At 32.6% G+C, this 25,840-nt stretch overlaps 3 protein-coding genes across 3 annotated transcripts; all 3 read left to right on the top strand.

The window, feature by feature from the left end:
* Window positions 1-234: 234 nt before the first annotated feature.
* Window positions 235-1,539, top strand: LOC130647985 (histamine H2 receptor-like). Its single transcript, XM_057454003.1, has one exon. It carries the CDS (start codon window positions 370-372, stop codon window positions 1,537-1,539), a length of 1,170 nt encoding a protein of 389 aa, XP_057309986.1. The 5' UTR covers window positions 235-369.
* Window positions 1,540-9,760: 8,221 nt separating this feature from the next.
* Window positions 9,761-16,732, top strand: LOC130647105 (short-chain dehydrogenase/reductase family 16C member 6-like). The gene is made up of 6 exons (XM_057452836.1): window positions 9,761-9,898; window positions 10,869-11,001; window positions 12,872-13,077; window positions 13,496-13,737; window positions 15,774-15,899; window positions 16,354-16,732. Exons 1-6 carry the CDS (start codon window positions 9,767-9,769, stop codon window positions 16,448-16,450), a joined length of 936 nt encoding a protein of 311 aa, XP_057308819.1. The 5' UTR covers window positions 9,761-9,766; the 3' UTR covers window positions 16,451-16,732.
* Window positions 16,733-17,002: 270 nt separating this feature from the next.
* Window positions 17,003-24,331, top strand: LOC130647106 (short-chain dehydrogenase/reductase family 16C member 6-like). The gene is made up of 7 exons (XM_057452837.1): window positions 17,003-17,026; window positions 17,118-17,255; window positions 17,516-17,648; window positions 17,948-18,153; window positions 18,871-19,112; window positions 23,535-23,660; window positions 23,758-24,331. The coding sequence occupies exons 2-7, from the start codon at window positions 17,124-17,126 to the stop codon at window positions 23,852-23,854; spliced, it is 936 nt and encodes a 311-aa protein (XP_057308820.1). The 5' UTR covers window positions 17,003-17,026; window positions 17,118-17,123; the 3' UTR covers window positions 23,855-24,331.
* The last annotated feature ends 1,509 nt before the right edge of the window (window positions 24,332-25,840 follow it).

Below are 25,840 nucleotides of genomic sequence, written 5' to 3'. Positions count from 1 at the left end.
CCGCTCAAATTTTTGCTAAGAGAATATTGCTTCAAGTGTATACCGAAACTGATAAATTTTCTTCTTTTTACCGCTATGACAATATTTCGGTTTGTTCCAAATAATAATTTTCTTGCGTTTGTGAGAAAAATAACAGGTTTCAACTCCCCTACAGTTTAGAAAATTAAAAATATATGTTGAAATGTTGTAGATATTTTATTCCCACTTTTTACATTATGGGAATGTATTTGAAAGTGTAAATTGTTTTCAGCCAAAAGAGTGTTATAGGATTCCAAGTTTTTTTCACGCAATATATGCAAGTTGTACTGAATAGTTTTTATAATAGCGTATTAGAAGGAACAAGGATAGGTGAGAATTTGTAGCATAAAAATGTTAATCAACAAATCAGTTATATTATTACTGGCTTGTCTTGTTCAAGTGAGAAGCAGCAGTCAGGTTGCACCGTCAAACACATCATGTTACGAACAACTTTCTTCAAATGTTAGCAAGACAACCAGCATGCCCCAAAAAATGAAAAACATTTCTCTAACCTTCTACGCAACGTCGATTGCATTGACCATATTTGGATATATTATTATTCTCCCGCCGATTGTTTTAAAGAAAATACCAAGCTCGTGTTTTTTAATTTCATTGGCTATCTCTGATTTAATAACAGCTCTCGTGATCGTTCCTATAAAAACACATGATTTATTTGACAGTTCAAAATGGTCAGCTAAGCTGCCATGTACCGTCTTAAACTGCGCAAGTCTTTACATCATAACTGTATCTAGTTTAAACTCACTCATCTTAAGCGTGGATAGGTTAACGTACTTCAGCAAACCGTTACGATACAGTTTGTTGGTGACAAGACCAAGAGCTGTCCTAATATGCGTTCTTGCATGGCTTTTTTCTCTTCCAACATTTCTACCCGTGATACGTGTTGGATCAAAAACAGGGAAACCAAAATTCTGTGCTTTCAAATATTCGATGAGCGAAGTATTTCTCCTCGTTACCGGTGCGATTTACATACTTGTACCCACTTTGATCACAACGGCTTGTCAAATAGCAATTATTCTAAAAATTCGGTTAAGTTTCCGTTTGCATCGAGGATTTATCGGTAACGCGATAATACACAACCAGGCGGTGCAAAAGCACATGCAGATCACGATGAAACGGGAAATGCATATACAACGCACATTTCTGTTACTGACAATATTTTACTACATCTGTTATGTTCCTACGATTTCAAGCATACTCATCTCTATTTATAAGCCAATGTGGATAACCCCTCAAATTCTTGTTGTTATAAGGATACTGGTACATTCCAACTCCTTCATTGATCCTTTATTGATGATTCTCACTAATAAACAAATCAAAAGCTCACTGAAAAAACTTTTTTGCTCACAAAGAAGAAGAGTGCAAGAAAGATTTGAAGGCGGATCACACGACATATTTTACCTGTCATCAACAAACAATACGGTGACCGAAAGAATGAGCAGTATATCGTCGCCTCGAAAGGAATCCAAAGTACCACATGGGATACCGAACACTTGCTTGTGAAACTAACGATTAAATCACCTTGGAAACAATGCTTTTATATTTTTTGTCAAGAAGGGTCAGTATATAAAGTTTAACATTCTCCATGTTGTTATCCATGTAAATCGCTGTGTATTTTGAAGAACATTCAATACCACGATAATGCAGTACCGTCGATATTTTTGGGTAATCCAACTCCACAATGTATTTAAATTTTTATGATTGCTATAGTGAAGTAAACCCTAATTGTGTGATTCCTTTTAATTCAATCTAATACGAATTTTAGCGACAATCAAATTTTCTCAATTCTACCCTATTTTCTAGAAGGAAGAAATTGGTTTTCACTTAACAACTCAATTTGATAATTTTCTATTTAAAAAAAATAAGACCCTATTTTTAGTGTTGTCATGGTAACCATGGTAACGGTAACGGCGTTTTAACTCAGCTTGTTTCTCTTGTGTTTATGTAAAAGTTGAGTTGTACCATCAGTGTCTTCACTATCTTTGATGATGGTATGGATTCCTCATTAAACAGGAGATACGAATTAGACGTGATGATAATTTGTTGACATTTTGTTTAACTGACCCGTTTTGTCGACATTTAAATTCTTACTTAGTGCTTCCCTTTAGGCAATGGGTCACGGAAATACCCGGCAGAAATTTGGAAAGAGACTCCCCATAGTTGCATCGTCATACTTCAAAGAAAGTTATTTCAATGCAACAGTTATGCTATCGTGATGGGTTAGTAGAAAGTTAGAGCCAAAAAATTAAAAGGGGAAACACAGTGTGCTCTCAAGTAGGAAAAGAGTTTAATTTTTTTTCGGTAAAAAAGGGCTGTGAAGCTGCCATACCCCAGGGTATGTTGCCTGATGTCAAAGCCGCTAGCGCTTACTTGACAGCCAACAAGTTATTTCGTCGCCCGCCTCGATATTAAATAGGCAAAAACCCCTGGGGACGAGGCTAATGAGGCTGCTATCTACGCATATACTCATTGAGAACAAACCGGAAGAAACTCTCCCAATTAATATATCTGACGCCTGCTTCAACAGCGTGGACCGCAATGTCCTACCTTATGATGTAAAAGTTGTTTTTTCCTGAGATGACAACCATCGTCATTGTTAAAATGTTGTAGATATTTTATTCCTACTTTTCGCATTATGGGAAAGTTTAAATTTTTTTTAGCTAGAAGGTATTGTTGCTTAAGTAGTGCAAATTTCAGACATTTATCTTTTTGCATTCAGACTTTCAAAATTTATATTCAGACTTTCGAAATTATATTCAGAGTTAAAATTTGCATTCAGATTTTTAAATTCTGAATTTAGAATGTGCTTTATCTAATCTTTAATGCGAAATTCAACACATCTACCACGTGACACTTACCCAAATCAACAGATGGTTTTGCTAAAGGTAACATGACAGACTCTTCACATGATCTGCTGTACTTAGTGCAAGCGTTGGAACAGAGGTGCGAAATTATGCCAGGAGATGAACACATTGTATATGCTGAACAGGTTGATAAAGCTCTAACTGGTTTGTTCATATTCGATTCCGATTTCGAATCATGTCTAGAAGTTGAAGAACTTATTCAGAACTTTCCCAAAACTATATCATCACTTAATCTCCGCTTTGTGTCGTATGTTGCACCTTCTTCAAGCAAGGTAACTTCGTACCTCTTAGTTCGGTCAGCTTGTATAGGCCTACAAATGGCAGCGGATGTTCTTTCTTTTCCTACATCTAGTAGTACTGAAGTGGCTTTATTCCGGTATGGATGGCTAGGACGTGACTTTGATTGCCTTCCAGGTTGAGCCAGTGCTGGAGGAACAGCAGCAGCAGCAGTAGTTGTTGTTGTTGTTAAGAGGGTGCTCCTAGCACAATAGTCTTGCTGCCCAGTCAGGGGCAATGTTGTGTTAACTACTCGAGGATGACCAATTTGTGAAAATACTCTATGTATTAGCCATTGAGTTCATTGATAAATGTCAACATTAAATAAGCTCTGAAGAATGGATAAATTGCAGACCTCAACAAGATGGTTTAGATGATAACAATAGAAAATGTAAGAAGTTTAAGAAGAAGTCTTTAGAAAAAATCTTGGCGGCCAGGGTTCACGCATATTGTGTGAAAAATTGTGCACGGTATTGTAAAATGTAATCAAGAAAATGGGAAAACAGAGAATCAATGGCCGTTTACTGGTTGCTATACTGGTATCAAGACTGGTACCATTGAATGAAAATCAGGGACTACACCTTTTGGATACATACGTTACATACGTATTACATACGTTACGTTGATTTGTATTCCGCATTCCCAATCACTGAGCCAAGATATCGTTCTCCTTTTGATTTAATTTGGACATTTGTTCCATTGCTTTAATTATTCTTCACAGTTTAACAACCAACCACGACTTTTAAGACTGAGGATAATATTCAAAGCTTGAGTCAAGTCAAATTAGATGATTCCATCATTGTTTCAGGGCTGCAAGCTTCACCGCTGCAATTAGGTCACCCGGCAAAGGCAGCCATTTTTTATGCGGATTATCCACTACCGTTAGCCGTGTGTCTGTCTGTCACTTTTGCAAAGTGGATTATATTCTTCACAATATTCTTTAACAAATTCTATAAAACATCGCCTATAAAATTGTTCTGCGATTTACCATACTTTACCGTTAAAATATAGTGTTAACGTCAAAGCAAAAGTTAGTGAAGCCACTACAGTACACTTAAAACTTTGAGGGCAAGTAACTTGGAAACAAGGTGTGACGTCAATGATTTTTCACCGCATGGAAAACTAGGGACCACCCGGGTCCCTAAATCCGTTTTGAAATGGACGGGTTGATGACGTCATCAAAAAACCTTTAAACCCTTATTTCTCTGCAACCGTTTGTCAAAGATACATAATCCTATACATTTTTTTGACCAGTGGTTCAGGATCTATGCGTTGAAGGAAACAGGTGTACAAATTTTTTAAAAAAAATGTTTTACTATTTTAACAAGTCTTTGCTGACGTCAGCAAAATTTTTAAACCCTTTATATCTCATTAACCGCTCATCAAAAGCACATGATCATAAACATTTTCTTGATCAGCAGTTTAAGCTCTACATATTAAAGGAAACGAATAAACTAAATTTTGCTAAATTTTTTTTGTATCTGCATTGCTGTTGTCAACAAAAAAGTTAAAACAACCTATTTTTCCATTTTCGTTCTGCCTAAGTGGATTTTTCCACGGGCTTTATTGACTAGTTATATATAAAAAAGGTGTCATGCTAATTGCATAAAATTGCCAAGCCAAGAGGATCGTCTTGTGTTGTACCTTTATTGTATCTAAGTTCAACGCCACCAATCTCAAAAATACGTGTCGGCTCCTTGCGTAACAATTATTGACGAAAACAGCAATTTCTTGACACGCGATACCAATGCTGTTAAGCAAAGCTTCCTATTTAGGCGTTTGCCGCGTCAACTAGAAGAACAACATCTGAACAGTTGTTTTCGACGTTCTTTTACGGCATGAATCACACTCTCCACTGCCCCCTTTCTGTCCACACATCTGAGTTTTGGAGGATAACGCTGTAACATTTTTTTTCGTGCTCATGACAACTTTCCCAGGTAGGAGGATAAAAGAGATGGTTGCAAAATAGGTCAGGGAGATCAATCCCCAGTCAGATCCGGCGTTAACGCAACCACAGGCAGCATATACCCTACTTTGTTAATGGATAACAGCGCAGAGTAACCTAATTTCTACGTACGATACCCATGATTGAAGATTATTTGTTTCCATTGGACGAAGCGTTGGACAAAGGTTTATTCCTGCGATTACTGGCCGTCATATCGTTGATGAAATAAACGTAAGCTTTTGGCTTTACCTCTTTTCAGAATTTTCACCAATAGACAGCAACTACTTTATTCGGAGAAACTTTCGCGAGAGAAACGTTTGCGAATTGTTCAATTTGGAAGCGTTACAGTGCTTTCTTTTTTGTTATTGTTTGAAGGAAAATGTTTTCTGATTTTAGTTGCATTATTTGGTGCTTTTGGTTCGTTATATCGAGGTATTTTTTCTTGTTCGAGACATAAAATAGGTTCGCTATACCGGGGGTTCGCTATACCGAGAGTCTACTGTAGATGTTTTCAAATTAACGACAAAAAAATCGCGTCTTTTAAAGTATTGTTCGTTTACGCCTTTAGTGTTTGCGACAACAGTTGCAATGGGTAAAGAATGTAAGGAATTTAGCAGAAGATAAGCCAACATGGTTGCTTAGAAAAGATGCATTCCTGTATCAATTGCATTCAACATTATTTGGACAAAACTTTGCTTTTGGCTGTTGAGATCGACGTTAACGTGTCTGTAACTGTCTCAATGCCAGTTTGGTTATTTATAGTTGATATGTTTATGTGTGTGCAGTGCTTTAGTTCGTTTTAATGTGTGTTTCTATCTTTAATATTCTATTTTTATGTTGTTAATTGTGTTAATGTTCAGAAAGTGTCCATGTGGGCTTTAGTTTTCTGTTTTGTGATGTTACAGTGTATTGTTCTATTGTATTAATTTTTTAATTTTTAATTGTTTGTTTAATTTAAAGATTATTAATTATTATTAAAAAAAACATTCCATTGCAATCCAATTTCAAAATATATTCCCGCCCCCTCTAGTCTAGTAAGCCCGCCTTTATTTTATTTCTAAAGAAGAAGGTTTAAACCAACCTCGTCCCCAGGGCATCTTGTATCTTTTCTGACCCCGGGGTCAGAAAAGATACAAGATGCCCTGGGGACGAGGTTGGGTTTAAACGATAGATAGATAGATAGATAGATAGATGTGCATATTTTACATGGCTAGCCTCACAAATATCGAGGGATATACCCTGTCTATTATTTCCAGGAGGGGCCATGGCGTAGATGGAGAGTCCTAGAGTATTTAATGCTCATTTTGAGCTACGCAGGCCCAATTAGAGCCCGCGCTCTACTAGACAACTCCCGGCAACATCCAACGGCCCACACAGTGTGCCATCTTCCCAATTTCCCTCACATGGCTTGGGTTAACCCGGGGCTATGGTAACATTCACTCGCCCATGTTGAATCGCCGTCAAGAGGAATCGAACCCCGGTCTCCCGCACAGAGTACGAGAGCTATAACCACTAATCTACGGCGCCAGAATCCCACATCAGAAATGATAGAGTAAAACAAAACAGTGTTCATTTAAAGTTTAGTACATATCAAACATTTGTAACAAATACTTTTAATAATATCTGCAAAAAAGTGCAATTTTATTTTTTTTCAGCTGCAAAAATAAGTAAATAAATAAATAAATGGAGCTGGCCTACCTTAGCCAAACCCCCCACGGAGAGGAGCAAAGTCCAAAAGATCGTTACTCGCAATAACGCAACAGCGAAATATAAGCTAGCTCGATCAGTAGCAAGCTAAAGATTTAGCAGATTTTTTTTCGGTTTTGCAAGGATGTTTTAAGAATGTTTTTAGTAGTTTAAATGTTTTTTTTAACAACAACAACAGAACAAAAAAGTGCTTTCGGAATATTAACTGCTTTCTCTTTGAATATGAAATTAATAATGTGTTTCCGTTACGTATCGGTTGCAGGATTGAGATAAAAGCAAGGAGGCTATGTGCGATGGCTTTGTGGCTACCTATATAAATTAGATTTAGCAGAGTCCTAGCTAGTAGTTTGGCTCAAATCTTGCTAGCTAGCTAGTTAGCAGATTTCTTCACAGAGACATTGTTGAGGATTTAAACTATAAGATTGTAATTTTGCCACATTCAGATGAAGTTTAATGATTTTGTTTTTATTTTGCACATACAAAGTAACTTGTGGTAGTAAATATTGTTCATTCTTCTCATTATTCAATTGTTGTTCAAAGGTATGCAATAATTAGCTGCCCATATTCATAAATTTTAAACTTTACTATAAAATCTAAAAAATTCGAATCTTGTTCGCGTGGATAATCTACTGGCAATGGTTGTTTAAATTGTTTAATCACAGAAAATAATCTGCATGGAGTTCTTCCAAAATTTCTGTTTTGACTTCACAAAAAGTTAATTAAAGTTAAAGTTTGACACAGCAAAAAAATTGTGGACAAAATTTCAGTTGAATTTTTGTTTTCTAGGCTTACATCAGAATTGTCCGACTAACTATTTTTAAACTGAATAAAAGAAAGCAAAAATAAAATGAAGTCTTGGGCACTATATAGCTCTTGAAATAAAGGTCTATATCAGCTAGAAAAAACTCTGCCGTAGTTTCTTTAGTAATTATAATAAGCAAATATTTTTAATGCACTGAATAATCCTGTTCATATGATTGGAAAGACAGATTAAAATTACTTTTAAAACAGATTAAAATTACTTAAAAATATTTTTTTTTTTCAATTTATAAGTTAATTTTTGTAATAATTTTTAATAACATTCTTAATGTTAATTATAATGTCAAAATTTGCTATTACTTAATATGATGTCATAATTTGTGCAGCATAATTAAATCTGAAATTCTTTAACTGTGAATATTTTGAAAACGAAAAATTTAAAAAGACTTGTTAATAAACTTTTTAACATTTTTGGCTCTTTGTTTATTTTGTTTTAACAGGTCACTCGTGATAACAGTGCAGATATATTATATCATACTGAAGATGTAAACCTGTATAAATTAATAATAATAAATATTACTAATCATTTTATACCTCTATTCCCTTTAAAAATTACGAATCTAATTCATTTGCATATTGCATCTTCCATTACTATTTACAGTTGATTTCTCTCATGCAAGTTATATTTGAAATGACAGTTCTTATTTTATCTTTACAAAATTTTAAAAATATCTTCAAAATAACATTTCTAAATTCTTATTTATTTATCCGGCTAATCTCCCCCAACTCACTCCCTCTTATTTACACTTATTCTCCACTAAATGTCAGTCCTGTCCTGTACTTGTCCTGTCCTTTTATTTATCTGTGCTATCACTGGGCCTGCCATACGTTCTAATTTTCTATTAGTGGTGGGTACCAGAGTAGTTCGACTTGATATAACATGTATAAACCAGTATTTCTATCTTTTTTCTAAATATAAAAATCTGAATTTAATTTTTCTAATGTGAAACCCACATCATTCTTGCATAGAAAAGTGAAAGTTTAATAAAGTACACTACACGCTACTACTTTTGCTTATACATCCAGGCGTGACATTTTGCGCTGCAAGTGCTTTCTCCATAAAAGAAGGAAATAAGGGACAGTTTGTTAGCTAATGGGATTTCTATATGTCAGCTATACATCATTTATTTCAAAGTGATGATGCAAGAAAAGGTTCATGTAATAGCTATTTGTAACAGTTATTTATTAGTTATATATTTTTGTGTGTGTAGTACCTTAGCTTTTATTAATTGACCTTTAATATTTGTCTTATGTTGTTAAGTATATTAGTATAAATGGGCTCAGCAAGTGTCCATATGGGAATTAGTTTATATGTTGTTATACCGCAATGTATTGTTCTATTGTGTTACTTTTTAATTGTTTGTTTAGTTGCCCATCAGGGACTTCTGTTTTCTATGTTGTATAGTGTAGTTGTCGAGTTGCTGTTTAGTAGTGTTCAGTGTTCAGATGAACATGTGAGCTATACTCCTAATGATGAACATGTGAGCTATACTCCTAATGTGGACAGCTAACTTTTTATTTTTATATGTGTCAGTTTACATATGTCATTTTTCTTTCTTTCTTTTTTGTTCTTAGTTCTTGTTCTTATATTTGTTTATCTAGTTTGTTATGTCTTTTTAAGTTAACCTTTGTATTTTGTTTTTAGCTTTGTGGCTGTAATAGTTGGAATATCAAGCCTATCAATAAGAAACTAACACCCAAGCAATAAATCGCTCCCCCAAAATTGCAATAAATAAATGAATAAAATAGAATAATAAGTTTATAAACACATATTTTCTAAAAAAATTTATCTAGTTTATGTTGTCTTTTTATATATTTTAATTTTTTTTTAATGTAAATAATAAGAAAGATAACATTGATTTGCATGTGAGATGAATTGATATTGCCCAACCAGACAATATTTTTGGGGAGCAATTTATGGCTCAGCTAATTTCTCATTTTTTAGAATTGGGTGAGTTTTTGTGTTAACAAGAGCATTTGCTCTCCCCTTAATGATAGGCCTGAAATATGCGTTGTTGTGAATTACTTATCAATTTCACATTGTGGTGTATAAGTATCATGGTTCATACTTCTTTTGTGATTATGCTGATCATCATTATGTTTTTTTATTAAGATCATAATGATAACTTTACCAACATTACTGCAAAATACCTGGGCACTTCTTTACCTGCTCTTCCAAATCTGCACCCTGTGGCCATGGGCTATTATAAAATCGTTCTTGCCGAAAAACAAAAAAGACATCAATGGAGAGGTTAGTTGGTTTTATTTTTAAAAAAGATCTGTTACGTGGTAAGAAGTTGAAAAATATTGTATTCAGTTTTTACTTCAACCATAATTAGACCCCTCCCTCATTTCTTAAGGAGGGGGGGGGGGGGGGGTGACTTTCTAAAATTTTGGGGGTGGAGGGATTTTCCAGTAAAAAGATGGGGTTAAGCAAATAGGGGGTTGTTGTATACCAAGTGTAGGGTTGCTTTATATTTCAAGTAAATTAATGATTCTTTGATTTCCTACTTCCAGTAAGACAGCTTAACTAACAATTTCCTATTTTTGTATTGTTTTAGTTTGCAGCCAAAGTTACATTATGTTTACTCATTAATATATTTAAGTAATTTATTAAACGAAGCTTGTGGCACTTTTCAAAATGGGCAACGTTAGAAATTTAGAGATACTTATGCACTTATGCATTTGAAATCTTGCTAAAAGTTTCAAAAATACCAGGTATTAATAGTAACTTTTAGTGGCTTTGAAAGGCAGACAAAGTAGACAAATGATATTAGCAAGAGCACAATTTAATTTGATAAAACTTTTTCTCACTATAGATTTTTTAACTAATTAAGATCACTTTGTGGTCGTTATTTTTTAACAACAACAACAAAAGTACATATCTGTCATAGAATGAAAATAATAATCATGACCTTAATAGTAAAGGAGTTACTCTTAAAATAAGAAGGGTGGGGTTCCTAATAGGAGGGTTGTTTCAAAAATAAAGACGTTCTGACCCCTCTGCCAACTATGTCAACTGAGGAAAGCATGAAGTTGGAGCTATGTATTAGCTTGCAACATGAATTGACAATAAATTGGACTAAAAAATTTATTAAATGACAACTTCAAAATTATTGCTCCAGTTAAAGACCTATTGATCTTTTGATAATTTTAAATTTTCTTCTTTTCTGTATATCTGAGGTCTCAAGAAAATATTCCTTTTTTACAACATATTTTAGGTCATGTTTATTACTGGAGCTGGTAGTGGAATTGGGCGTGGCATGTCCATTAAATTCGCAGAGCTTGGTGCAACAGTTATTTGTACTGATATCAATGAGTCGAGCGCTAAAGAAACTGCTAGGCTAGCTAAAGGTTTGATTATATATTTGTAACTCGTCTTATTTTTTGGTTTTTGACACTCTTAATTGTAAAGCTTCCACAAGATTAGTAAAGAATAAGGTCACAAAAAATTGCGTTAACGATCATGACGAGCCCGATTCCTAGCATACACAATTGTGTACCATTACTTGAATACCAAGCCGGCTTTACGATAAAAATAAATCTTTTGTGGCCTGAAAATAACATACTGTTCACAGACTTTTGTATTTTTGCCCTTTTGTATTGCTGGGATAGGATCAGTCACATGCCTTCTTCTACGTGCATGCGCAATGTACCTGCAATTCATTTTTGTACTCACAATAAACAAAAAAATAAGCTCTTAAAGATTTGGTTTTTATAAACTGCAGAATATGTGTTAGTTTGCATACAATTTTTTTTTCTTTCTTAAGAAAAAAAATACTTTTTTAATTGATTATAAATAGATGTTTCTGATGACTAGATCTTATTCACATATATTTTGAACTTAAAAACAGAAAAACTTAGTTGAAAGTCAGTTCCTACCAAAATATGCACCACTTCCACTCTTTCACAAATTTGCTTCAAAAACTGATAAAGTACAAAAGACTAAAATTTCACATTTGTTGTGTCTGAATTTTGTTTGTTTATTTTAACTGAATAAGATGAATATCCTGACTCTTTATTCAACTGAATAAAAAAGAATGAAGATGATTAAAGATAAATTATGAAAAAGAATGTAATAAATAGCATAAAGACTGATAAAAAAATCCTAATATCAAAAGCCAGCAAACATTGATTTGAGTGTGTGCTTACAGACTTGCTGATTGACTAATTAAGTGATTAAGTAACACAAGGTTTGAATGTCTAAAAAATACATTATTTGTTTTTTTTTATAAAAGTGTCCATATTCATATCTGTATAGCAGCAAAATGCGTATATAGACATACATAATATAATTAGGGTTACGGCTTATATATTGATCCACTGTGCAGGCCCTTTTCTCTCTCCAATTGCTCTCCCCTTATTACTAAGGGGAGAGCAATTGCTTTTGCTTATGCACAGGCTCACACAATTCTGAGAAATAAGAAACTAGCTAAGCCATTAATTGCTCCCGCAATTCCAAAAAAAAGTTTTTCTGGCTGGGCAATATTATTTTATCTCACATGGAAATTAATTTAAAACCTTTAAATATGTTTAAAAACTTATTCTATTTATTCAGATTGGTCGCCCAGTTTAAATTATTGTAACCTTGGGGGAGCGATTTATTACTCTGTTGTTCTTCTTATTAATAGGCCTGCTGTGCCATATTTTAAATAATGCTCCTAAAGTAATAAACAAATTTTGGGTTTGTAGAAAAAGGTGGCTCTTCTTTCACCATTTTCTTGCTCATTACTTTAAAAAAAAACTTTATCAAAACATTTAATTTATAGAAATGCACCATAGCAAGGCTTTTCTAAAGTTTGTTAATACTTTCCAGTTTTGATAATTGATGATGTTAGCTATACATCAAATATCTAAGGCACATCTAAGGCAGCTGTGCAGTATGGTATGGTGTGACACAACTAGATATTGGTTGCCTAAACTGTGTCGAAATTTTGTGAGTTTGGCTTGGCTTGTCACAGCTTCAATAAGCAATACTAAGTTATTAAATAATTTTACGATGTTGTTACAACATAGTAATAACATAGTTGTGAGGACAAGACAGCATAAGTTTACAAGCACAAATCATGGTATTCTTAATCGTTGGACAAAATGATTTGGTAACCTATTAAGTATTGCTTGTCTTATTATTTTGTTACCTGGAATTTTTATGCACCTGTTTAAAGTATTGCATTAAATACCATTGGTTAGAATTCATGGATTTTCGTTATTTTTTTATGTTTAGCAAAGGGTGGTAATGCATATAGTTACAAACTAGATGTTACCGACCGCCATAAAGTATACGAACTGGCTGATGAAATTCGAGAGGAGATTGGTGATGTTACCATGTTGGTTAACAATGCAGGAATTGTGACAGGAAAGCATTTTATGAAGTGTCCAGATGAATTGATGATAAAAACAATGGAAGTGAACACCATTTCACATTTCTGGGTACTTTTTTCCATTTTCTAACCTTAATCTTTTAAAGTTCTCATGGGCATCCTAGAGTTTGAATGCAAAACTAAAAATAAAGATAATTTTATTACATTGATGTAACAGGTTTCAAGTCAAATAATTTATATTTAATTAAGCTGGTGGGAAAGCACATTCACAACTATTGCAAATTTTTTTTACCTTTTATGTTAACTGCTCCATTAAATTTTGAACATCATTTGTTATATGTCTTATACGTAAAGCCCATGCCACAATTGGTGCACACACTCCTTTTCACATACAGCAATGCACAGTTTTGAAGGTATTGCACCCACTACAAATATAATACAGCTATATAACCATTTTCACAAGTTAGTATGCTAAGCATGTTGGAATTTAACTCCATTTACTTCAACAAAGTTTCTTTTGTTTTTAGACATTAAAAGCCTTCTTAGGACCAATGATAAAGAAAAATCATGGCCATGTGATCACCATATCATCATCTGCTGGACATGCTGGAAGTCCTGCTTTGGTTGATTACTCTGCATCAAAGTTTGGCGCTGTTGGTCTACACGAGTCAATTACTGCGGAGTTGCTTGTGGTAGCTGACAAAGTGAAAACAACTAACATTTGTCCATATTTTATCAAGACAGGAATGTTTGATGGAGTAGCAAGCACGTGAGACATTTACATGTTTTTTTGTTTTTTTTTACTTAGGGACACATGGAATATTTGGAAATTCGTTTTTTTTATAAATCATTTTTTTTACGTTGGCCTTTTTTGGACAGAACAAACGGGCACTTTTTAGGGATTGTTATTTTCTTTCTGTTATTGTTATGTTTTACCAAAAATTTTATTTTGCATATGGTTTTTAATATTTATAGATTTTTACATTCTTTAATTTTAAGATCAAAATGAGTTGTGTAAAACATTCACATTGCAGTAAAAAGTAGATAAGGGAGACAAGCAATTTTTATCATGCGCGTGCAATGGAGTAATGTTGCAAAGCACGCCATGAAAATGTTCCTTGTGTGCCCTTATCTCACAGCAGGAGTCTTTAATTAAACTTTGTAACTACTTATGGGACAGATGTATTAAACATATGAAATTCCATGCGATAAAATGCGCACATATTTTCCCAATAATATAACATAAATGCATTCTTAAAAATTAGGTGTAAAATATCTAGCAACAACAATTAATTTGACATGATTTTGATTATAGTGTCAAAATTTATTATTTCTCATTTTCTAGTAAATTTGAGAAGTAATATTTGCAGACATTTTGTTCGTGCTTATGTAAATTTTAATTTTCTTAATTGTGATATTTTATGCTTTAGTTATCCCTAATTTTCTTATATAAAGTTTGTTTGATAATATCAACTTTGTTATAAAGGAAATGTAATAAATAAAAGTAACAAAACATTTTTTAAAAAAAAAAGAAGAAATGTTTAGTTTAACCTCTGGTGAGAAAAACATCATAAGAATTAGATAAAAATTGCAGTTTAGTTTTTTTTACAATTTAATTAACCCAAAGGTGCTATGAAACTTTTTAAGATGTCTGGTGAAACCTTATGTATTGTTCATTAGCTAGGAGATTTAGTGGTTATTTCTTGGCTGCTTAGTACATCTCATCCCATAACAAGTGTGTGATCAACTTTTAGATATTTAGCTGAACATCATTACACTTGGTGTTTTTGATGTTCAACTGGACCAAGTTTGAACATTTCAAATAATAAAAATTCGGCCGAATGTTTCAGATAATTTGGTTGGCATATTTACCTACCTTTAAGCGTGAAGTTCCTATAATTTTGTTTAAAAATTTAGTTTAAAAATTTAGCTGAAAGTTGTTGTGGTTCCACCAGAGTTTATAGTTGTTTAGCCAGATATCTAGAAGTTTTGCCGAAAGGTAGCAGGGTTTTTTTTATTGCTCCAGAACACAAAAAGGCAAACAAAAATTTTGTGTTAGTTCCCTTAAAGCAGCATCTTCTAATCCTTTAGCATCAATATTCTACTTACGACTCAAGCAACCCCTTGACAGATTTCTAGGAAATTGCACTCTACTTTAGTTTTACCTTTCTGTCCTGATATTTTATTAAAGAAAAAAGATCAATTTGTATGTCTTTAGGTAGAATCATTTCTATCCTAACAGAATACTGACTATTGTTTCCATTGCAGTTTTTCTTTGCTGTATGTTTCGGTTATTTGATCGAACAGTTAAACATTCGGTCAAAAGTTACAAACCAACCAAAGATCAGGATATTTGGCCTAGCCTTTAAGACGTTTAGCCACATGTTTGCTAAATGTAATAACTCAGCCAGACATTCAAAGCTAGGTAAATATGAGATCTTGCGGAAGTGCAGGAACACGAACGAACATCAAAACGTTCGGTGAACATCTAAAAATTCTGTACATTGCTTATTTTGTTATGGGGCGAGATGTACTAATCAGCCATGGTAGGCTATACACTTTATCAATTGCGGAAGGCACAATTAGTTGCTAGGCAATTTCGACATTCGTTTTTGTATCCTAATTATGGAATATCAAATTTTAGCAGTTAGTGATTGTTGACCAGCCGTTATTTTAATCACTGGTCTTGTCGCCCTCTGACAATAATTTGTTTGTTTATGAAAGTTTATAGCTAGTAGTACTTCCTTAGTCAAGCTGTCTTTAGAGAAAAGAAAATATAAAAAAAACCATCTTTTTTCACTCTAGATCTCCGTACACTCTACCATTGATGGAGCCTGAAGATGCTGTTAATCAGATAGTTGCAAGTGTACTTAACGATGAGTTGACTGTGTTTGTTCCTGGAAGGCTTAGATTCTTAATTGCCACTAAGAAGTGAGATATGCTCTTTACATTTTCACACTGAAGCACTGAATCAGTTTCGCACAACAAGCACATGACCGTTGCAACTTTAACCAAACGTTTTCTTACTTGTAGCAAGATGATGTTTTTTTATTAAACAACTAAGTTTTACTCTCTTGTGCTGGCTTGACACAAACTAAGATATCATTTTTGAATTTTTTTCTTGTGTAATAAAAAAGGAGTAATACAAATAAAAAAAATTGAAAACATATCATTTTACAAACGTAGAATAAAACTGTGCAGATTGTGTACACATTATTCACATGGTCTTTGTATCTTATAAAACAAATTATTTTACTGTAGCTTTTCTATGAAACGTGCACATGCTTAAGTTTTTTTACCAATATCAGGAAAAAAAACATTAAAATTTTAAGGAAATATTCTGCAAATAGTATTTTGTCATTGATTGTATATTTTTCTTTACTAGCCTTGTTCCAGACATGTTGAAGAAACCAATTCTTGACTACTTGTGTCTTGATAAACAGATGTCGAATTTTATTGGTCGCAACCAAAAGAGTGAATAATATCGTCTGAAGATATTTAATGTGCAGTTGTTTAGGAAATTTCACTATAATTATTCACTAGTATCTGTTTTAAAAATCATCTGTAGTAAAACAGTATTTTTAGTGTGCTGAAAAGGAATTTTTTACGAATTTCCTAAAAATAAAGAAGGATTGGAAAAACAATATTTTAGCAAATTTGATTATGATATTTTTAAAATGTGACAGAGATTCAGAATATCAGGGAGTTTTGTAATTTTTAAAATTTTGTATAATCTTAAATGAAAATTTTATATGTCTATGTAATATTACACTGTCTTTTATCACATGTCTGGTTTTACAATCATTAAGTAAATTAATACTGAATTTTGTCAGAACTTAACTATATATTTGCGAAGCACTAAAAAAGCATGTAACTATGGTTTTTAAAACAATAATTTGGCCTTAATGTGCTTATATGGAGGCTTTGGTGTATTTTAAATTTGACTTCTCTTGTAATCAATTTTATGTAAAAGTCATAATTCAAGAGCTTTAAGAAGATTAAATTTTAAAGGATGTGTTTATTGTGGAGTTTGGCTGTTCGTGCACTAGACTTCACAGGTTTAATTAAAATTTCAAATTATAGAACTTCATAATTCATACTTTGGTATCATACCTCTTTTGGTATCATACTCAATGTTATTTTATTAAGATCACAATGATAACGTTAGAAACATTACTACAAAATACCTGGGCACTTCTTTACCTGCTCTTCCAAATCTGCACCCTGTGGCCATGGGCTATTATAAAATCGTTCTTGCCGAAAAACAAAAAAGACATCAATGGAGAGGTTAGTTGGCTTTATTTTTAAAAAAGAGTTATTGGGTAAGAAGCTTAGAGATATCGTGAGCCATAAATCGAAAATATTTATTAGTTTGCATTATGTGTTGAGAAAAAATATACTGGACCCAAAAAAATGTTCTAAGCGAGAGTAGTAGGTAACGGCCATAGAGGATTTGCTTTTTCCACTACTTTTTTCCAAATTTTAATTTACAGATTAGTAAAGCAGTCTTTTTTATTTAACTTCCCATTCAACTTTTTTCTTTTTAGGTCATGTTTATCACTGGAGCTGGTAGTGGAATTGGGCGTGGCATGTCCATTAAATTCGCAGAGCTTGGTGCAACAGTTATTTGTACTGATATTAATGAGTCGAGCGCTAAAGAAACTGCTAGTTTAGTTAAAGGTTTGATTATATATTTGTAACTCATCTTATTTTTGTTTTTTGACACTCTTTTTTAGTGCCAAAGAAACTGCTAGTTTAGTAAAAGGTTAGTATCTCGCTTGTAAGATGCTCGAATTTATGGAAAGAGTGATTTGACAGCTAGCAGTGGTCAAAATATGCAAGAAGATGTGAATAGTTAAAATTTGGCATTGTTTCTCTTATTATTTTGTTATCTGACATTTTTACGCACCTGTGCAAAGTATTGTATTAAATAACATTGTTTAAAATTAATGCATTTTTGAAATTTTAACTATGTTTAGCAAAAGGTGGTAATGCATACAGTTACAGACTGGACGTTACTGACCGCCATAAAGTGTATGAACTGGCTGATAGAATTCGAGAGGAGATTGGTGATGTTACCATGTTGGTCAACAATGCAGGAATTGTGACAGGAAAGCATTTTATGAAGTGTCCAGATGAGTTGATGATAAAAACAATGGAAGTGAACACCATTTCTCATTTTTGGGTGTGCTTTTAGTTATTTTTTTAGTTGTTGTGTGGATATGGATATCTGGTTGAATCTAACTGTGCCATCTTTAATTACTAAAATCACAGCCAAATCAGCCCATTAGGTTATCCTGTCTTAATATTAACTAGCTAATTGATTTTAATATTAATTAGTTTGCAACCAAAGGTGTCCACTGATTTTGAGAATTTTTGAGGTACCTGAAAAAAAAGTTAACCTAGGAATATCTAATAAAAGATTCTGATGTGTTATCTTTTACTAGTGTTGCTAGACTATTTTAGTCTCTTAATTCCTACATTTATTTTAATTTTTATTTAAGAGATAAGATAGGATCAATTAGAAGTGTTTAATATAGTCAAGGTGGGAACACTATCCTAAATCAGTCAAGAATTACATAACTAAAAACAGTGTCACAACTGAAGCACAAGATTTCGTTAAACAAGTAAATCAGATAAAAATGTTAATTTTTTAAAGGTAGTAAACTAATTATTTAAATATAACAAATATAACAAGTAAAAATCAGTTTTTAGAAAAAATTTCAGTTAACCCGCCATAATTATTTGGATATTTTAATGACACTTGACTCTTGTGTTATGATATATTTTGTCGGCGACTCTGTAAAACCACTATATCTTGGTCATCATTTTGAAGATAATTCAATTGGCCATGACACCTGTTATACATGCTTTACAATGGATTCGTGTTTTTGTATTTCAGACATTAAAAGCCTTCTTAGGACCAATGATAAAAAAGAATCATGGACACGTGATTACTATATCATCAGCAGCTGGACATGCCGGAAGCCCTGCTTTGGTTGATTACTCTGCGTCAAAGTTTGGTGCTGTTGGTTTGCATGAGTCAATCACTGCAGAGTTGCTTGTGGTAGCTGACAAAGTGAAAACAACCAACATTTGTCCATTTTTTATCAAGACAGGAATGTTCGGAGGAGTAGTAAGCGCGTAAGTGAACAACTTTGACTTTTTTATTTTATTATCATGGGGATATTGTTAAGTATTACCTTGAAGCTGTTGTCTTAACTTAATAAAATTGAAAAGAAAACTCGTATTGTCTTAAAGCTTACCTCCGGCAAAAAAAAGTTAATTTCATAAGAAAGACCTTGAAAAGTTGTCTAGGTATTTGTATGTACTTTGGAAAATATTGATATGTTTTTTTGACTTTTGACTTAAAACTAATTATGCATGCAAAAAAACGTATGTACCATTATATTTTCATGCAGATATTCTAATATGTTTTAATCCATATCCAAAAAACGTTTTCATTGAATATTGATATTTTCAAAATCTCTGGAATGTTATTTACTTTTACTGAATTACGGCAGAAGGCATAGGATTAAAATGTTTTTTGGACATCCAGTTTGGCATTTAAATATTTTACACAAATTTCAGTATTTAGTTACTATAATTATGCTCAATGTCATAAATAAATAAAGGCAAATAAAAATTAGATACCTAAATTGTTTAATTTATATAAATACAAGGCAAATGTTTGACAGGTTTTCACATCAGTATAATTTGAAGTACATTTTACATCAGTATAAGTTGAAGTACATTTCACATCAGTATAAGTTGAAGTACATTTTACATCAGTATAAGTTGAAGTACATTTTACATCAGTATAAGTTGAAGTACATTTCACATCAGTATAAGTTGAAGTACATTTTACATCAGTATAAGTTGAAGTACATTTCACATCAGTATAAGTTGAAGTACATTTTACATCAGTATAAGTTGAAGTAAATTTCACATCAGTATAAGTTGAAGTACATTTCACATCAGTATAAGTTGAAGTACATTTCACATCAGTATAAGTTGAAGTACATTTCACATCAGTATAAGTTGAAGTACATTTCACATCAGTATAAGTTGAAGTACATTTTACATCAGTATAAGTTGAAGTACATTTTACATCAGTATAAGTTGAATTACATTTCACATCAGTATAAGTTGAAGTACATTTCACATCAGTATAAGTTGAATTACATTTCACATCAGTATAAGTTGAAGTACATTTTACATCAGTATAAGTTGAATTACATTTCACATCAGTATAAGTTGAAGTACATTTCACATCAGTATAAGTGAAGTACATGTCACATCAGTATAAGTTGAAGTACATGTCACATCAGTATAAGTTGAAGTACATTTCACATCAGTATAAGTTGAATTACATTTTACATCAGTATAAGTTGAAGTACATTTTACATCAGTATAAGTTGATGTACATTTCACATCAGTATAAGTTGAAGTACATTTCACATCAGTATAAGTTGAAGTACATTTCACATCAGTATAAGTTGAAGTACATTTTACATCAGTATAAGTTGATGTACATTTTACATCAGTATAAGTTGATGTACATTTCACATCAGTATAAGTTGAAGTACATTTTACATCAGTATAAGTTGAAGTACATTTTACATCAGTATAAGTTGAAGTACCTTTTACATCAGTATAAGTTGAAGTACATTTCACATCAGTATACGTTGAAGTACATTTCACATCAGTATAAGTTGAAGTACCTTTTACATCAGTATAAGTTGAAGTACATTTCACATCAGTATACGTTGAAGTACATTTCACATCAGTATAAGTTGAAGTACATTTCACATCAGTATAAGTTGAAGTACATTTTACATCAGTATAAGTTGAAGTACATTTTACATCAGTATAAGTTGAAGTACATTTTACATCAGTATAAGTTGAAGTACATTTCACATCAGTATACGTTGAAGTACATTTCACATCACTATAAGTTGAAGTACATTTTACATCAGTATAAGTTGAAGTACATTTCACATCAGTATAAGTTGAAGTACATTTTACATCAGTATATGTTGAAGTGCATTTTACACCACTATAAGTTAAAGTGCATTCTACACCACTATAAGTTGATGTGCATTTTACACCACTATAAGTTGAAGTACATTTTACATCAGTATAAGTTGATGTACATTTTACATCAGTATAAGTTGAAGTACATTTTACATCAGTATAAGTTGAAGTACATTTTACATCAGTATAAGTTGAAGTACATTTCACATCAGTATACGTTGAAGTACATTTCACATCACTATAAGTTGAAGTACATTTTACATCAGTATAAGTTGAAGTACATTTCACATCAGTATAAGTTGAAGTACATTTTACATCAGTATATGTTGAAGTGCATTTTACACCACTATAAGTTAAAGTGCATTCTACACCACTATAAGTTGATGTGCATTTTACACCACTATAAGTTGAAGTACATTTCACATCAGTATAAGTTGAAGTACATTTTACATCAGTATAAGTTGAAGTACATTTTACATCAGTATAAGTTGAAGTACATTTTACATCAGTATAAGTTGAAGTACATTTCACATCAGTATACGTTGAAGTACATTTCACATCACTATAAGTTGAAGTACATTTTACATCAGTATAAGTTGAAGTACATTTCACATCAGTATAAGTTGAAGTACATTTTACATCAGTATATGTTGAAGTGCATTTTACACCACTATAAGTTAAAGTGCATTCTACACCACTATAAGTTGATGTGCATTTTACACCACTATAAGTTGAAGTACATTTTACATCAGTATAAGTTGAAGTACATTTTACATCAGTATAAGTTGAAGTACATTTTACACCACTATAAGTTGAAGTGCATTTTACACCACTATAAGTTGAAGTGCATTTTACACCACTATAAGTTAAATTACAGTTTTAAAAACAAGAAGCCTCACGCTTGATGGTTTCCATTATTAGTAACCCAGGAAAGTAGACCTTAAAATCAAGAAATATTGGAGAAAAGAAATCATTTATTATCTTGAAATTTAAAAATTCAAATTATTATTTATTTTGGTGACACGCCTGTGATTTTTTAAATCCTGATTTTTCAAATTACATGCAAAACAAATATGTCTTAGTATATTCAAAGAAATAAAAACTGTAACTTTTTTTTGAAATTGGTTCCATGATATAAATTATGTCACGTTAAGTGATCTGATTATAATAACTTCTCAATAAGTTGAATGAACCAATAGGTATTTCATTCGTTTATCAACGAATATATTATCATTTGAATTTTTCAGTATTTAGGCGTTCGTAACTTACGCTCTCCTTTAAGTTTTTTTTTTGAAAAAGTTGATGGTGGATGTTTTGGTAACAGCTGAGCTGAAAAAAACCCAAAATGTAGTTTTTTTGTCTTTTTAAGGAATTGCTTCAGTTATCAAAGGAAATAATATAAAGTAAACATCAAAAATGAAAACAACATGCTCAACTAAGAGCAGTCATAACCATTTATCGTAACAAGGGTGTGTTCAATAATTGCATTTAATTTGACTCTGGTTATAATTTCACAACTTTTTTATATTTTGTTGATAAGACAAAAATCATTTATTGAGAGTCCCTTGAATTGGCAGAGATAAATAGGGGAAAAATGAAAGGATGAGGGTGCTGATCAGCTACTTTTACTTTGAAAAGTATAGAATCTTCCATATGCTTGTCGACTTTTCAAATTAACTTGGATGAGTTTGAAATTTTGCTATCATTTTTTTTTTTAATTTAACTGATGTTTGTGTATGGAGGTGTGCTCTACAAATTGCGGACGTGAAGCGTGGCATTTTACGTTGGCATTTTTTGCCGACGTAAAATAAATTGAATTAAAACGGCTGAAGGGTGACCACTCGCCAAAGTCACTGGTTATCTAAGGACGAACTCAGGCGGGTTTTTTTCTTCCGATAACTCCTACACGTCAATTCTGCTGACGTGGCCCTTCAAATAAACAGAGTACGTGACTTTAAAAAATAACATTGCGTTTTGTTTGTTTCCAGTCAACCACCAAAAGTGAAATGATAAGCACATTTGGCCATGGCTGTGATTTAGCCACAGAACGTTCTGGCTACAGGAAAAATACACTATACTCATTAGCGGACCGTGAGGATTTTTTATGTGTCAGGGTTAATAGATTGGTTGAGAGTGATAGAAGACATGCTCGTTGGATTTTGAGAATATGGAAGTTTTCCGGGGTCAAATGTTTTAGCCTAGATACCAACAACTTAAAAGCATCTAGACTTTGCGTTGTCTCTATTTGTTCTTTGTCTATCTGTCTGTCTATCTATCTGTCTATTTTTTTATTATCAGGCGAATTTAAAGATTCCGTCTCGCGTGATAGAAATCAACAACAATCAGGACCAGCATACCCTAAGAGTAGAAATTTTTATGGCAAGAAGTTCTTGCGAAATTTGTGTTTTGTGAATTCAGAACTTCGCACCTTCATAGTTCAAGAATATTAGTATTTATTAATCAAGAAAAAGGTCAAAAAAATGTGCATACCCTAGCCATTTCCATTCTGACATCTAATTTTGTGTTTAGATCTCCGTACACTCTACCATTGCTGGAGCCTGAAGATGCTGTTAATCAGATAGTGGCAAGTGTGCTTAACGATGAGTTGACTGTGTTTGTTCCTGGAAGGCTTAGGTTTGTGATCGCCCTTAAAAAGTAAGTTCATCGCGAGTTTTGATGGTCAGTCAGCTTGTGGAGAGCACGTGAAGTAAAGCAAGAAACTAAAACATTTTTTGTTTATATTTCTTTTCAGCCTCTCTCCAGACATGTTGAAGAAACCGATTCTTGACTACTTGTGTTTGGATGATCAAATGTCGAATTTTATTGGTCGCAATCAAAAGAAAGACTAAACATGCTACAAATATTTGGCGTAATCTTTTTTTATGGTTTTTAATAGAAAACTGATTTACGTAGAACTATTTTTAGAGGCTTTATAAAATATTTTTAGAATTTAGAATTTGGTTGATTTTAGGATTACATTTCTCTTTTTTTTAGTTGGAAAATGATTTTATTTTCAGCCAATCAGCGTTTTTTCAGTATTGCTTTCAGATTTATCTGAAATAGTTTGTGTAAAATCATCTTTCCAGCCTTCTTTTTATGCGTCTTTATTTATCCGAATCGTCAAGCATTGCGATTTACAAATGTTTTTATAGAAATTGTAGAGAAAAATATTTGTGTTAAACTTAAAAGCAATACTTAGATGTCCCTTCACAACAAGTAATGGATACATAAGATAGTCTAGGCTGGTCCTAGAATTATTCTCGCCACTTCATCTGCTTGTTTTGAGGGAAGTTAGTATACTTGATAAACTAAAACATAAATCTTAAGGTTGCTGTGTTTTTTTGTTACTTGGTGTCACTGATGGAATCGAAAACTTAATTATTAATGCGGCCGAAAAGGAAAACTTGAACAACGCATATTTTCTAAAAATCGGATGTGCTCAGCGACTGCATGTTCTGGTCTTTCCTTCTATTTTACGGTAACAAAGTTTTTCCGGGACAGAGTTTTGACATCTCTCATATCAAAAAGACAAAAAACCCTGGGGACGAGGGTGTATCCCACCCTAAATTCACAAGTTTAACTTGAAAAATAATTGCACGCGTTTTTTTCCCCGCGAAACTTTTTCCCTATAAAGTACCACTTTCACTCCGATGACGTTTGAGAAATTATTTTGGCTACATACAGGTTAAGAAAGAAACTTGCTTTGGAGACTTAAAAAAGTCGAGCCAAAAATATTTCAAATCTTAAAAAATATTTTAAATATCCTATAAACTTTTTCAAATCCATGATAGTGGAAACAGAATGAGATTTCACATTTAAAAGTATATTTTAATCCATACGCTAGGCGAGTATACTTTTTAAGATATGAAAAGTAGAACCCTGGGTCCCAGAATAGAGGCTTGATACCAAATGACACAGGGCAGATTTTTAACGGGAATATTACCACAGGATAATATCTCGGCAAAGGTGAAGTTACAGTTTTCCATTTGATGTGTGTATATTTTGTACTACATGTATTTTTAAAGTATGACGCAAGCATCCGTAGGTTTAAATTTAGCCAATTTTTAACATAAGTATTCGACGAAATTTCTTGGAGTTCTCCTATATCCTACATGAAAATTTAACTTGGAGAGAACCTATTAAATTTATTGACAACAAGGTTTCCGAAAGCTCTATAGAAAACCAGTTTTGTTCTGAATATGTTGTTTGAAAAGCAATTTTGTTCCTGTCTACAATGTTTATGCAAACATAGCAAATAGGAGCAGCAAGTAAATACACACATAATCAGCAGAACGTGGCAGTGGAATTATATCTTAACAGAACGAATATTCCCATTCGAGCCATTGCCAAAACAACTGATTATTCTTAATGTATGCCAGCTAAACATATTTCAAGTCTTTCTCTAAATTCATGTATAATTAAAACAGAAAAGTACATTTACCGCTGCTTCTAAATGTTCAGCATAAATTGCTATCTAGATATTCAGGCATATATGTTGTTCAGCCAAAAATTATATCTATATTATAACAAAATTTTCAATATAAAACTGGGTTCCAAACTTTGAAGGTAAAGCATCCAATCTGAAAATCAATTTAAAATTACATTAATAATCAGTTTTTCACATCAAGAAAATTTTCCGCTGAACGAAAGACGCAGAAAAAGAAAAGCTTTTGAGCATGCGTACTTAAAATGTTTACACCATGGTGTGGAAAATTTCCTTTCCGTTCCGTTCCGGGGAAAGTTAAAGTTTTTCTTTACGTTCTGTGCGGAAACGAATATGTTCCGAATTTTGTTGAATATGTTCGTGCTTTCGTTGAATATGTTCGTAATTTTGT

This window comes from Hydractinia symbiolongicarpus, chromosome 6 (assembly GCF_029227915.1).
Source record: "Hydractinia symbiolongicarpus strain clone_291-10 chromosome 6, HSymV2.1, whole genome shotgun sequence".
NCBI classification, from domain to species: Eukaryota; Metazoa; Cnidaria; class Hydrozoa; order Anthoathecata; family Hydractiniidae; genus Hydractinia; species Hydractinia symbiolongicarpus.
The sequence above is the reverse complement of the archived record's forward strand: the minus strand, read 5'-3'. Positions and strand labels throughout refer to the sequence as shown.

Bases quoted from the DNA above. Each gene is read 5' to 3' on its own strand.
- LOC130647105 (XM_057452836.1), top strand. From the start codon at position 9,767: ATGATAACTTTACCAACATTACTGCAAAATACCTGGGCACTTCTTTAC. The intron at 11,002-12,871 runs GTTTGATTATAT...TTTTATGTTTAG, and splicing joins AACTGCTAGGCTAGCTAAAG to CAAAGGGTGGTAATGCATAT. The intron at 15,900-16,353 runs GTGAGATATGCT...TTTCTTTACTAG, and splicing joins TTCTTAATTGCCACTAAGAA to CCTTGTTCCAGACATGTTGA.
- LOC130647985 (XM_057454003.1), top strand. From the start codon at position 370: ATGTTAATCAACAAATCAGTTATATTATTACTGGCTTGTCTTGTTCAA.
- LOC130647106 (XM_057452837.1), top strand. From the start codon at position 17,124: ATGATAACGTTAGAAACATTACTACAAAATACCTGGGCACTTCTTTAC. The intron at 18,154-18,870 runs GTGTGCTTTTAG...TTTGTATTTCAG, and splicing joins ACACCATTTCTCATTTTTGG to ACATTAAAAGCCTTCTTAGG. The intron at 23,661-23,757 runs GTAAGTTCATCG...ATTTCTTTTCAG, and splicing joins TTTGTGATCGCCCTTAAAAA to CCTCTCTCCAGACATGTTGA.